Source organism: Anoplopoma fimbria, chromosome 21, assembly GCF_027596085.1.
Source record: "Anoplopoma fimbria isolate UVic2021 breed Golden Eagle Sablefish chromosome 21, Afim_UVic_2022, whole genome shotgun sequence".
Taxonomy (NCBI): domain Eukaryota; kingdom Metazoa; phylum Chordata; class Actinopteri; order Perciformes; family Anoplopomatidae; genus Anoplopoma; species Anoplopoma fimbria.
This window is the reverse complement of record NC_072469.1, coordinates 16,701,876-16,716,013: the sequence shown is the minus strand read 5'-3', so window position 1 is coordinate 16,716,013 and position 14,138 is coordinate 16,701,876. Positions and strand designations below refer to the sequence as shown.

General features: G+C 39.7%; 1 protein-coding gene across 1 annotated transcript in view; it reads left to right on the top strand.

Annotated features, from left to right (window-relative positions):
* Window positions 1-14,138, top strand: part of LOC129110674 (guanine nucleotide exchange factor VAV3) — an 85,542-nt gene that overhangs the window by 58,669 nt on the left and 12,735 nt on the right. The window contains exons 17-24 of the mRNA XM_054622834.1: window positions 1,471-1,562; window positions 3,565-3,587; window positions 4,847-4,865; window positions 7,705-7,835; window positions 10,218-10,283; window positions 11,003-11,037; window positions 11,432-11,548; window positions 13,736-13,823. Coding sequence (XP_054478809.1) covers window positions 1,471-1,562; window positions 3,565-3,587; window positions 4,847-4,865; window positions 7,705-7,835; window positions 10,218-10,283; window positions 11,003-11,037; window positions 11,432-11,548; window positions 13,736-13,823 — 571 coding nt within the window. The remainder of the gene's footprint in view (window positions 1-1,470; window positions 1,563-3,564; window positions 3,588-4,846; window positions 4,866-7,704; window positions 7,836-10,217; window positions 10,284-11,002; window positions 11,038-11,431; window positions 11,549-13,735; window positions 13,824-14,138) is intronic.

Here is a 14,138-nt window from a genome sequence, read left to right as displayed (position 1 = left end):
TTTGAATTCGCTGAATGGTATCGGCACCCAGAGGACTGCGCCTCATGGTCTTTCTCACAGTGAGAACGACTGAGTGGTTTCACCTAAAGAGGACAGTCGAGAAAAGATATCTGTCACACTACAGCCCTTTTATAAGGCGATGCACTGTGAACATACAGAGCCAGGCGCTGAATTCACCAACATTTTCTCAGGATAAGGTATGAGAAAAACAAGAATAATGCAGGGAAGGTCTCAAGAAGCATCTGAAGTGCAGTGTGTCATTTATTTCTTGATTATTTCTCAAGTGTTTCTTTAAATAATTATTGGTCCTTTTGAATGTTTCATTACAGTCATTTTTTTACAGTTCATTATGACCATTATGCTAGAGCTCCTTGTTTGCAGTGCTTGTAGAGGAACAACGGATCAACGTGAAAGGACACAATAGAAATCTAACCTCTTATCTAACCACCATGTGTCTAATGAGTCAAGTGTTATTCTGTGTATTATTAAATCTGAGATCTACTATACTCATAATGTTTTCTGATAATCTATGTGAGAGCACAGGCCTTGCTGAGGTATTGTGTCAATCAGAAAATGAGGAACATGCCTGTTAGAAGTTTTCTTTTTAGTTTTAATTTGAAAGGAAAATCACCTTCCTTTCATGTGATTTCATAAGAATTGTGAAGGTTTCATAAGAGCGGTGTCCTAATGGTTTAAATTCACTGCTCTGACTTATTTCCCCAATGCAACACACACACACCCTGCAGGTCTGAAGTACGCAAAAATGTAATAGTGTTATTGCACGTGGACGCCATGCTATTTTTCTCAAAGAGGTTAAACAGACAATTAGCTGGAGAGCAGAGCAAAGCAGCCTTTACTTTCATGTCATTTTAATTAGGGCCTCTGAGATGGTTAATAAAACAGAGCAGCACACTGCTGCTGCTGCTTCAATCTCTGCCTGTGTGTAAACACTTTATTTACACCAAGAATGTCGGTATCTTCTGTTATAAGATGTAAGCTGAAGCAGTTTTTTTGGACTTTGGTAGAAAGCATTGAAATCTGGCCGGTGTCCTTGTGCTGCTAAGGTGGAACAGACTTTGTTTAAACGTCCAGGACCTCGAAAACTTCAAGGATTTACCTGTACCTAAACCAATCTCACTAGTATACGAACATGCTCAAAATGACAATTCTATAATACTGAGTTTTAGCAGGTATGATGAGTCCACCATCTTATTTGAGCATCTTAGCATGCTTACATTTTTCTGAAAAACACCAAACAGAAAGTACAGCTGAGGCTGATTGGAATATCATTATTTTTGCAGGCATTTGGTCAGCTATTTTTGTCTTGATGATGGCGCTAGATGAAATGTATAGGGGTCACCAAAGTCATTACAATTCATCCAGATGGCAATCCGTCCAGTGTTTGTTGAAGTATTTCCATTAACCATTAAGCAATCCATGTGATGCCTTCCCCTGTTCGTCTGTCTCCAGGGGCGTCTTTAACCAGGGCTACCTGTGCTCCAAGTGTGGTTTAGGTGCCCATAAAGAATGCCTGGGCCGCTTTGGCAGCTGTGGAAAAACAGGTAACACTCTGCTTTACACACACAAATAAAACCCACAACTCTCGCTTTATTGCACAAACTCATATCAGTCACATCTAGTCTGCAATAAGACTGCAGTTAACAATTTGTCAAAGAACAAAATGAATTCAAGGGACACATTAAAATCACTCATATGAACACAACTGGACGTTTATACTATAGCAGTATGAACATAATAACAGATGTATTAGTGTCTCATGTGACTAATTATGATTAAGAGGGAGATTTATGCACAGTGACCTAAAAAAGCTACACAGTGACATTCTGAACAGAATCGGACCAAGTGGAATTGTGGGAATTAGGAGGTTTGCTCTAAATAAATAAGAACTTTATGAGTGCCCTTTTTTTCTACAAACCAAGGTCATCCAAGTATTGGATCAGAATTGCAGATATTCATTCAAAAGCTCCCCCGCCTCCCTGGTAGGTTTTGACACTTCAGAGTACCTTAAAGGCAATGTCACTGTGTATCATTGTACCGCTCCCCAAAGCTTAATAGTAGTTTTACTGAGGAGTTTTATGAACCTCCTAACTTTTTTTTTATTATGCCCCTGTTGTGTATCTGTCACTCAGCTCCCTGTGCAGGAGCACTGACAGCTCTGAAAGAAATGGTGGGAAAACTTCAGACATGTGGAATGAAAAGAAGGCCTTCAGAAACCAGCTTAGCATGTCCTCTCTGTGTGTGCGTGTGTGTGTGTGTGTTGTGTGTTAGTGTGAGAGAGAGAGAGAGAGAGAGAGCGTAAAGAGGTGAAAAAACTAAATTCACACTTTTTGTTTGTGGAACTTTTTTTTCGGTCTTGAAAGTGGAGCTTGTGTTCTCACGACACCAAAACTCTGCAAAATGTTTTTTATAAAACCGAGCCATCTTGCTGGTTAACCGTTGCAATCCGTAACTCTGCGTGTCACAATTGCGTGTGTTTGTCTGTATTCCCCGTGGCAAGCTGCCAGCTCCTGTTGGACCTGGCATCTATCATGGTGCCAGCAGGTTGCAGAGGCAATAACGCCACTGCCAGGCCCACCCTGCCACAGTGCAGACCTTAGTAGATTTGGGCAACACCGGCAGCAGGAGAGCTGGTGAAGACTGGGATGTCGGTTTGAATTCCCCCTCTCATTACTCCACACAGTATCTCCTACCTCTGCTGGTACAGGAAATCGTGCAGGGGTGAGGACCAATATTTTAGTATCATACTAAACAAAAGAAAGTCTGAAACTCCTAAAAGTAGAAGCACAAAAACAGGCTACTCAATTACAGTGATGAGAGGCATTTAAATGTGTTGATTGCACCAGTTTTAGCTCATGACCACTGATTTGACCACAACATTGAACTCTATTCACTCTCTAGAAAGCCATCACAATGTCTGCATGTACTGATACTGTCAATACACAGGCAGGGCTGCAGAAACACACAGTCACGGAATCCCAGTTCAGGGTTGAACATGTGTGTGTGTGTGTGTCAGAGATAAGCCATTGTTTGCCTGAATTTGTCTCTGTTATCAGCTTGTGTTTGCGTAACAGGTCAAAGGCCTGCTGAGAGTCGTGTTTGTGTGTTTGTGGCTTTCTGCCTGCTAGAGCGTGTGCGAGTGTGAAGGTGCGTGTGTGTTTATGCAATTGCTCTGTTTGCACAGGTATAGGAGTAAACGTGTGTGTGTTTGTGTGTGCGCAAAGGTGTGTGTTGGTGTGTGTCTAGGGGGTGTAACCCGTCCCTCAGGGAAGCCAATGAAAGAAACTGGTGGAGCAAAAACCTCAGGTCTGCTCCCCCCCCCTCCCCGCCCAAACCCTCCCACTCCACCCCCCCGCCTCGTTACCTCCTCTATCCCGGCTGTCAGGTAGTGGCAGCACAGCAAAACAAAGCGAACCACGGTCAGACACGAGCGTCCGCCTTCTCCACTAATGAGGGAGTGTTGCCTTGTACCAACGAGTGTGTGCAAGTGTTTGCGTGCACCTGCTAACCCGTCATTCACTATGCCTGTTCTCAAACTTCTTTCAGATCCCGGCTCCGTCAGAACTCAGGTGAGCTGCTGCTGAACTCAGGTGTGCTGCTGTGTGTGTGTGTGTGTGTGTGTGTGTGTGTGTGTGTGTGTGTGTGTGTGTGTGTGTGTCAATGTTGATGTGTATACCGTCTGTGTCTGCCGTTCGCCTCAAAGCTTTGCTGCACTTTGAAGACTGCTCTCTCCTGCAGCTATTTGCCAAGGAGACTCCAATTGACTTTACTTGCTGCAGCCTCCATGACGCAAGAAACAAGATTTTTTTTTGTTGCAGATTTTAACCTGTGTTGTCCCTGCTGTTTTTGAAACTGCTGTGTGCTTTACTGCTTCTATGCTCAAAAATAAACCCGAAGCAGGAAATTAGACTGGGCAAATAACTGTGGCTAAAACTGCATTATGCAGGTGAGATTTTATGCAAAGATGATCTTAACCAAAACACAAGACTGGGGTGAATTGACAAATGTCCCTGTTGCTCTGATTTCAGGATGTCAGGTGCTGCATAGCAATGAGAGGTGTTCTTTGTGCAGAAAACGTGTTCAACACAAATTCAAAATGCAACATCCAATCTTCTTTAAAACAGAGGAAACTTTACGACCAACTGATTTGATGCAATGCACACAAAAAGACTGCATGAATACAGTGTGTTTTACGGTTGTTTTTGTTTGTTTTGTTGTGGAAGTAGTAATAGTTATATTATTTTGTGTGTAAATACTTAAGAATATCCCACTGGCTTCATGCAGTTTCCCACCATTGCCAAAATTCAGGAACACAAAATCTAACTAAATGGCATCTAAAACTATCTGTATTTGCCCATGAAAATCATATCAGTTTAACTGCTCTCTGCAGCTTTGAAATGTTTCTGCTGCAGCTGGACACACGGTAGTTTGCCTGTGGCGTCAGTGCATGCAATATGGGTTTTAATATGTTATGTAGTGCCGTCCATGTTAGGCCCGTTGCATGTGGCCTTCATAGGGGAGATAGCATGGCTGTGTTAAAATGTTAATTCTGTGTGTGCAGCAGTAGAGGGGTTTATTGGTTGCACTGAACACATTCACCTCACTGAATGTAGCTAATAATTGATTTAGTTGGTTATAGTGTAGTAAGGAGATGCAGTTGAGTTTGGATGGCTCGAGGATATTGACTTTCACCATGGTAGCACATTTGTGTACTGATGAATGAACTAATGATCAGTGGAGAACAAGTCGTTTGTGTATAAATGTGCTTGTTTGTTTTTGAACATGCACGTTTCAGTGTGTAACTCTTCTGTGTGTATTTTTTCTTCAGGGCAAAGATCGGGATGCAGGTGAGAAATTCAAAGCACAACACTGCACTAGACATCCTCGCACTCCGTCTTCTCTTCCTCCACTGAAGTCTATTTCTTTCTGACTGAGGATGTTTATGGGCATAGAGACAGTTGCTCCGAAAACAAATGACCAGATCTTGGAATGTAATTCAGGTCTTTAGAAAAATCCACTTACTACTTACCTACTGCAAGAACCAACTAGTGTGAGCTTTGAAAACATTGATCTCTCCCTGCAAAATAAGGCCACGTATTTATCTAATTGGCTTCATGTTACAATTATGTTTATAACTTTTAGTGCTGCAAATAACACATTATATTCCTTATTAATTAATCACATACATTTCTTTACAATTTATTCTTTAAACCAAAATTCAAGAAAATGGTAAAAGAAAAAAGAAATTCTCACAAGTTCAAAGAGCCACAGGTTACTTCTTTACATTTAATTTTTTTTGTAAGAATAACGGTCCAAAACACAAAGATACTCCATTTATAATAAAACATTTATATATATAAAACAGAGAAGTACTCTGTTAATAGAAACTGTGTAAGATTGTTGTCATGTTTGTGGTACTGTAGATGCAGTATTGGCTGTGACTTTGCACACACATTATCATTTTAGTTCTTCTATACCTCCCTCTATCAGGTTGTTTATCTGGATTGGCAACAGGTTTGCATGATTGGCTACTGTCATGATTGTTTTTCCTGTTGTCAGAGGTAACCTGGCTCAGTCAGAGACGAAGGTCTACCCGGTAGCTATTCAGTATTTCAATCATTACAGCTGAGACTCAATCTATAAATGAAAGGCTTAACTGGAATTAAACCAAAATAGAATGCATAAAATAGCATGTATGTAGGCGCGTAAAGTAAATGCAGTAAATACCGTAGAGCCATTGTATTTTTGTTTCCCTCCTTCTGTTGCTTTCCGTCTCCCAGTCGTTCTCGAACAGAATATGAATAACATGCAGCATCCTTCAATTGTGTGTGTGTGTGTGTGTGCGTGTGTGTGCCTGCTCCTACACCACACAGAGGGCCTTTAATCTCTCATAAACCTGGCTTCAACACTCATTTTTCCACCCCTCCATCCATTATGCTGCAGAAAATCATTTCTGACTGAAGACGCATTCAAATCAATAGGCATTTGATTGCCCCGGCCCTTGGCGTTTCATAATATTACGACGCTGCTCTCTTTGTCTGTTTTCAAAGGTGCGCTAACACTTGGCTTGTCCTTGTGTGGATAGGAATGCAATTCGTGCCCCCAAGACTCAATTCTCCATGGCCCTGTGTCTTTAGAAGTCCTAGTCAGGCAAGCTAGCACATGTCATGCTGCCAGCCTCAGTGGTACAGCACTGGAACAGACCCTGAAAGAGAATAAAGCCAGATATAGATGTATGAGCTTTCAATACAATGTTGTTGACGTCTCTATTATTTGCCTTAAGCTTTACCCTTTTCTTCATGCTCTCACTAGAAGTTATTTTTCTCACATTGTGTTCCTGCACAACACTATCGCTACACAATGCAGAGAAAGATATGCACTTTTCTTTTGGCTTGTGATACGAACTCGGGATTTGTTTAGCATGGGTGGCTGCACCATAACAGATGAGTTATAATTCAATTTCAGTGATTTCTTGGTGAATAATGGGATCAGAGTTGGCCATTGTGCAAAATCAAATAGTGCTGACTGAGGTCATTTCAACAAATAAACGTATGTAACGTTATGCATTAGCTTGAATGTAGCCAAGAAAAGGGAGGGAAATGTTGACAGTGTCTCCAAAGACAATATTATAACCAATCATAGTATACAGAAAAATAAGGTGTGCACTCGTTTTTATTAAATTTTTATTAAATTTCAATAATTGAGAAAAATTGATTGAATTTTCCTTATGACTTCACCCAGCAGGCCAGAATACATTGCGCAACAGTAAAGAGTGTCACTCCTGCTTACTATCTTATCTAAGAAACTGATAACCAGCCATGCACCAGAGTGCACTGTTACTTATCTGTAATATGATAATAGGTCCAAATGATTTGCAGGGGCAGCACACACAGCACAGTGTTTACATGTATACTCCCTCTAATTACCAGCTATAAGGGGGCCATGAATAGTTTAGTAGAGCAAAGACGCACTTTAGAATTGCAAACATGCCCTTTTAGACCTGGGGCCAAACAGTACATGCATATATATATACGGTCACATAGACTGACTCTGATGTAGCCACGCATACATGACTGAAGAAATCTATGGGTAGAAGTCTTATGATACTTTGTATTAGTCCTCCTTTACTGATACAGATACTCAGGTCTACTCTTAAAAAGTGGTCAGTTTGGTTGAACCATCAACATACATCAACGCTTCACATGTTGAATGTGAATCAATAGAGTCTTTCAGTTTCATTAAGTTCAGTTTATTTCAAACCATGGTCCATAGATAACAAAGATAAAACATAAGATATAAACTAGACAGTTACAAACAGGAAAGGGAAGACATCGCATGTGCATAGGGTAAAAGAAAACAGTTAATAGATATCACCATGAAAATTCCCCAGTTAATTATTTACATTAAGGAAATAATTGAATAATTGGATGTTTAATTTAAATTGTCTGAAATTTTGTGTTGAAACTTAGTTCAAAATTCTTGTTTCATTTTGTTGACATATTAGAGACAAAGGTTTTGAAAATAATTAGGTGTCTCTTTTTTATCAAAAACGAAAATACGGACAAAAACTGGAATGTACTAATATACAGATATTTTTGGGTATATTGTAGTACAGTGAATTCTGACAAGGCAGATTTGTTTGAAGCCCAAACAGAATTCAGAAATGAATTGTATCTCCCTTTGCAGGTCGGCCCAAGATGCTGGTAACCAGGAACTACTTTGGTGTGCCGAGCCCTACGTCTGGTCCAGCGCTCAGCATCCAGATGGGTGACATCATCGAATTAATCTGCGCCGACCTTCACAGCCCCTGGTGGCAGGTCAGAGGTCGCACTCTTAATCACATCTTTCACAACACAAAAAAAATAAATGGACCCAGTGTATTTAAATCTCTCATTTCCTGCACTGTCAAACCATCTAACCCTCGCACTGACCTCATATTTTGTAACAGGGTTTGAATGATGTCGGTCAGCTCTGCCTTTTTATTATAAGACAGGTCTGGTATAGTCATAATTATTAAAAACAGATTCTCCATAATGTCCTGTGTATCAACTTCCTCATCAGTTTAAGATATGTTCATGTAGACATCTTACTTTAAGTTGGACATTTTATACAGGTACCTAGTCACAATAGTATTCCAGTTGTTCTTCTGGTTAAAGAAGCCCAAGGTTATTTGGATTGTTCTTGCCAACAATCTGCATGTGATAGTCTAATTCCTTTTAAAGGTGTATACACTCAGAGATAATTATACACACAGCAGAGCACTTACTTTAAGGAAGTAAAACTCCAATACACTGGAGAATGTTTGTTTGTTTGTTATATGCAAGCAATTACTGTTATGTGACATCTCGTGTGATTTAAACCTCAACGGAGGAGGAAAGATGAGCTATTTTCTGGAAATGTTTATGAACTGTTGTGTAGTATTCACATATTGTGTGCGTTTCAGAGGCTGAATCAAAGTCATCATTGTAATTTTAATGGGATTCTAACTGAGGCCTGAGAAGGGCATTGTATATTGACATGAACTACTGTACTATTGTTTTATAATCAGACATGTAATGAGGCAACCAACCAATCTCATAGAACTAAATACGAAACAGATGAAATAGATAAAGAGAATTCAATTAACCCTGAGTAAAAGCTTAACTGGAGGCAGCTACAGCCCCACATTCAGCAAACATTCAATATCCATCACCTTTGTAGCCAGCAGACCATAATCATTTCTGTTCTGGGGATGCGTGAAAAAATGGAATCGATCACTGTAATTTAATTTCATTCAGCAGCAGCCATCTGTTTACTCTGTCAGTGTTCGTAGCTATAATCATTATCACACTGTTAGCAAGGAAGCAGCAGAAAGCAGGGCTTTCCACAAGGACTGATAAAATGCCCTGAGGTAGCATAGATGTGACCGGGGACGGCCACAAAACCATCAAAATGGGCTTAGTGGGATGTTTGCCACTTGTGCCTCACAGATAATGGCTGAAAACACACCAATCATCCCTCATTCCCCTGTGAGAAAACACTTGTTCCCAGAGTCTCGGACCCCCTAATTAACCCCTAGGATCCCTGAAAATGTCAAAATCACATTTTCAAATCAAATCAAAACAGTGTAACAGTAAACAGGCAGCTTATGGATAGCCTGTTGGTGCTGCAGTTGTTGTTGCGGTTATAATCCAGAAAACAATATTAAACAAAATAATACATTTAAAGTTCTCTTCATATTTGAAAAAAATAAATAATAATTTTGTCTTAAAAGTGCATATGGCTACATATAGTTGATGCAAAACATTAGCCCTTTGTTCTCCAGCTCGGCTAATAGACTTTACATTTGGATGATGTCATGTGAATTAAAATAGCATGTAAATTAAAATGTATGAAATAACCATAATGGAAAAAGTAATAATTTGAACAAATTGGCAGAAAGGCTGACTGGTGTCTCTTGATACATCCAGTTAATGGGGCCAATTAAACAGAAATGCAAGAATTGATCCAGAGATAGCTTTATTCCAATTAACAGCTGAGCTTTGGGATTTGCAAATCCTGACGTGTACAAGACAGGAGTTAAACACAAAAAGTAAGCATTTTAAAAAATGCCCATTTATGCATTGCATCAAATTTGGAAATATAAAATGGCAGATATTAAGTATTGTGTAGGAAAAGTGATATGGACTTATAAAGTGAAGACGGTGATTAAAATTGTAACAGCAAATGCACTGAGTATATAGACAAACACTGCCTACATGCTGCAGGTCACTATGTATTTAACAGCAACTGCCGTCTGCATATCCACGAACCCGTAATCCAAATCATTTTGAGCCTCAATTTATTTTCAGATATGGAATCCATGACTGGATTATTGTCCCACATAAATCAAATATCTCGTCAGTGCACAGAACAGAAGCAGCAGCATCAACCCACAGCGCCTGAGTCAGTCATAAGACGATAACTGCACTGTGGCCTCCCTGTTTTTACAGACTGAGTCTCCACAGTGTTGATAAATCAGGGCACTGAGCTTAAAGAGTCATCACATGGGAGGAATAAGGAACTCTTCCTCTTTCCACCTTCCTGCAAGCCATTATCTCAGCAATGGTTAACTAGGACTGTAAATTTACACTGCTCTGTGTCGCCAGCTAATTGTTTCTGAATAATGGAGACAGAGTCAGCCAGATGTACATAACACAATTATCTCTCTGTGGTTTCAGGGCAAAATCCTGTCGACGAAAGAGGTTGGCTTCTTTCCAAGCGATGCCGTGAAGCCGTGCCCATGTGTAAGCAACATTTACTTCTAGTCCTTCGCTACATTAGGGCCTGTTGTAGCAGCTCATGTTTGGCTACATGTTCTTACTAGCAGGCCAGTGATGTGAGGATGTTTGGGGATTTGTGAAGGGGAGATAAAGCTATTTTACCTGGCATGAGAAGAAAAAAGAGCCCCCTGGGTTTTTATGTTCTGAGTACAAGGAATTGTGTTGTCTTATGAGATAAAAGTGCTTTACTGTCTAATTCACTTTATCATTAAGAAGCAAAGAATAAAACAATGTCTTAAAGGGAACAAGCAATACTTTATATTTTACAAACTAAACTAGAAAGCTGAGAAGGATGAATAGTGGTTTGCATTGTCTTCACTGACTTAACTGATTTTCAATTGCTTGTTTTGTTCATATAAATCTCTGCACCACCGGATTGTCATGTTCCATGTTGTTTATGTTTGATAAAATAAAACTCACTCTTTGTCCAGCTGATTCAGGAATACAAGTCGTCCTGTAGATAACAAACCATTATCACCATGTCTACACTTTTGTAAAGATAAGAAGAGCATTAAGCTGTTTTATTGGTGTTGTACAGTTTTTTTTTTATTGAAGGGCAAAACATCAGCTTGAAACCAGTACTGTGGAACTGGCACCAAGTACTTTACTGTTGTGGTGAACGTATTGAGGTTGGATAAGTTCAAGCTTCATGAAAAATAACACACTTTTGCTCTTTGCTCCAGGTCCCAAAGCCCGTCGATTACTCCTCTCAAACTTGGTATGTCCACAAAACAGCTGTCTTCAGTCTGAATGTATTATTTAAAGAAGGTTAAAGTTTTTACCCATGCTGTAAATAGTTTCATTGGATAGAGCAAAACACAACAGATACAGATGTAAGTTTACAGATACAGATGATAACACAAACCAGCTACAGGCTGATAAGTCATTTTGGCCCAGTCTTGACAAGTCAAGTCTTTTGGCCCAGATAATGAAAGAATATGAATTTATTTGAATTTCTCACACAGACATATTAAAGCAATAACACTAGGCAGCTCTGACCTGGAATGTATGCCAATTTAACTGCTACCCCACAGTTTGTCTGCATACCATTGATTACTTTGAATTGTCCTTTACAGTCAACAACTTCTCTTATTTTCGCTGTCTGGTTGTAGGTTTGCGGGGCCCATGGAGAGGCTCCAGGCAGAGGCAGAGCTTATCAACAGGGTCAACAGCACCTACCTGGTCCGCCATCGCAGCAGAGAGTACACGGAGTACGCCATCAGTATAAAGTAAATCTGACACTCCTATCATATCTTTTAAGAACCTCATTTACAGAAAGTGTCAGTTTCACCACCTCTGATTACAACTAGATTCTTGGATTTAATTGATTTAAATGAAATACTATCATGACTGAAAATGATACACAATTTGTACTACTAAAAGAAGTGCCCTTTAAATGTATTATCTGTTTTTAATGATAGAAAGTGTTGCCAACAAAAACGAACTCATACATTTGTCTATTTATTGAGTGATAATTATGGGTTTCTCACGGGTCTGACTATCAAAAATAATTAGATTTTATTATTTATCTTTAATATGACAGTTTTTGTGTCTGCAGCTGCTCTGCCTGCTACATTCATCAGTTGCCTTCAGCCAAACCACAGTATTGCACAGATGTAACTCCCGGCTAAACAACACAGTTTGACAGGCCCATTTATAGCTCCTTTGTAAGATGATGTGCCTGAATCTGACCAAACCAGATGCTAATCATGGTGCAGGATCTCAGGAGTTAAAGCACTTCGCAGTATTCATTATGCTTGACCTTAAACTCACACAAAAACAACGTTATTAGTTTATAATTAGAATCACACACAGCCATGTGAATCTTGGTAATAAGAAATTAACAAAGCACATTTCAGAATCTTGGGGTGTTAACGACTCTATCATTGTTTGAAACTTATCTCTTTGCATAAGATAAATGGCATCAGTGTAAACCCAGGCAGTGAAAAAAACGCTGCCTTCCACAAAGAACCAGCACGCTTCTCCCTGAGAACTGAAAACATCCTTCAAATTCATGCAACTGTATTTAGCATCCTTCCTTTTTTCTCTGGAATGGACCGCTTTCATTGCCTTCAAGTTCCTTCTGCGCTGAAGTCTTAATTGCTTGTGTGCACACAGACGGCGGTGGTCTGAACAAAGCAGAGAACAACTGTAAGAACTTTCAAGGTTATTTAAACCTTACCAAGGAAGAGAAAGGCAGAGTAGAGAGAAAAGCCTACGTTGTGGGAACGACATTTAAAAATAATTACTCACAAATGGAAACGCCCCCTGACCTCTGCTTCAATGTCTGTTTCTCAGAGTATAGCTGGAAGGAGATTTTTTTTAAGATCGTGTCCTAAAAGCCAAGAGACCTCCGTTCTGTACAAATTAAGCCGCAGCCTTTTAGTTTACTTTGGAGAGTTCTAACCACACATAGTGGAAATTAATCTGGCTCTTTAAATCTCTAACAAAGCCTTTAAATAAGGTTTTACCTCAATATTTGACTTTTAACATTGATGAGAACTTAAATAGAGTAAGATAGAGAGTGTGTTATATTTCAAATTGTTTGGTGTCTTGTCTAGTTCAAGGAAATGTTCAGTGTTTTGGGAGAGTGAGGTTGATAACACTCATGACTGTCAGGAGGTGGTTAGCTAAGTTTAGCACAAGGGCTCAAAACACGAGGAAAGCTCTGACAGAGCTAAGCAAGCTATTTCCTCGTGCAAATGTGTAATTGTCAAATTTGTCAGTTTTGCACTTTTAAATGGTTAAAAACAAAAAAAAGGGCAAATTTTAAATAGCTTTGAAAGTGCCGGTAGACTGATTTTGTAGCTTTGGACAGAGCACCATTTCTAGTCATTTTGCAAAGATAACCAACTGCTGGCTGTAGCTTCATGATTACAGCTTCTATATACCTGATTCAGAACATTAATACACGAGCAAACAACTATTGTCTATGTAAATATCAGTTGCAATTTCGAGTTGGGTCTCATTACTATAATTATTATAGTAATTTATGCACGTTGGATTGAGTACGTTTTCTACAAGTTCAAGAGTTGATACTGAAAGTGGCCAACTTTGGAAACAGAGAATAGGCAGTTTCCTGCATTTGGCCCTTAATCAGCTAATTAATCTCTGATTAAGCATCACTGTGAATGACAGACTTCCTTTCTGCACACTCTGACCAATCCTTTTACTCGTCCAACCACAGAGTCCCATCAGCCACCCTGTTATTGCAAACACAAGTATGTGGGTGGAGGGTGCGCTCACACACATGCACGCATTTTCCTGACCACCCATCATTCATGTGTCACAAACCTTTGGGACCCTATGCATTACAGCAAGGGCCGTGCTCTCCACTTGGGCCAGGGGCCGGCCACCGATCGATGGCGGTGATCAGAGACGGAAATTAGACTCATAACTTATTCAATGGCCCACAGGTACAACAACGACGTGAAGCACATAAAGATCCTGACCAAGGACGGCTGCTTCTACATCGCAGAGAACAAGAAGTTCAGGAGCATATTAGTGAGTCTTTTCAGCCTTTTATTTATTTTTTATTCCACCACTGCAATTCATAAATAAATCATCACGTTCGCTTAATGAAGTGTCAAAACCTGAATTTTATTTTAGCAGTGTGCACAAAAATAGCCATGATTAGAGACATGTTTATACCGGCCTGAGGGCTTCAGCATTATAGATAAGTCCAGTGCATATTGGAAAGGTTCCCCACGTTCTTCATGCCAGCACAGTATTTTCCTCAGATTTGCTAATAACAAGTGTTGTAGTGTAATATTTGAAAAACTGTTTTTTGTTAACATATGATTTCACTGCAATAATAGA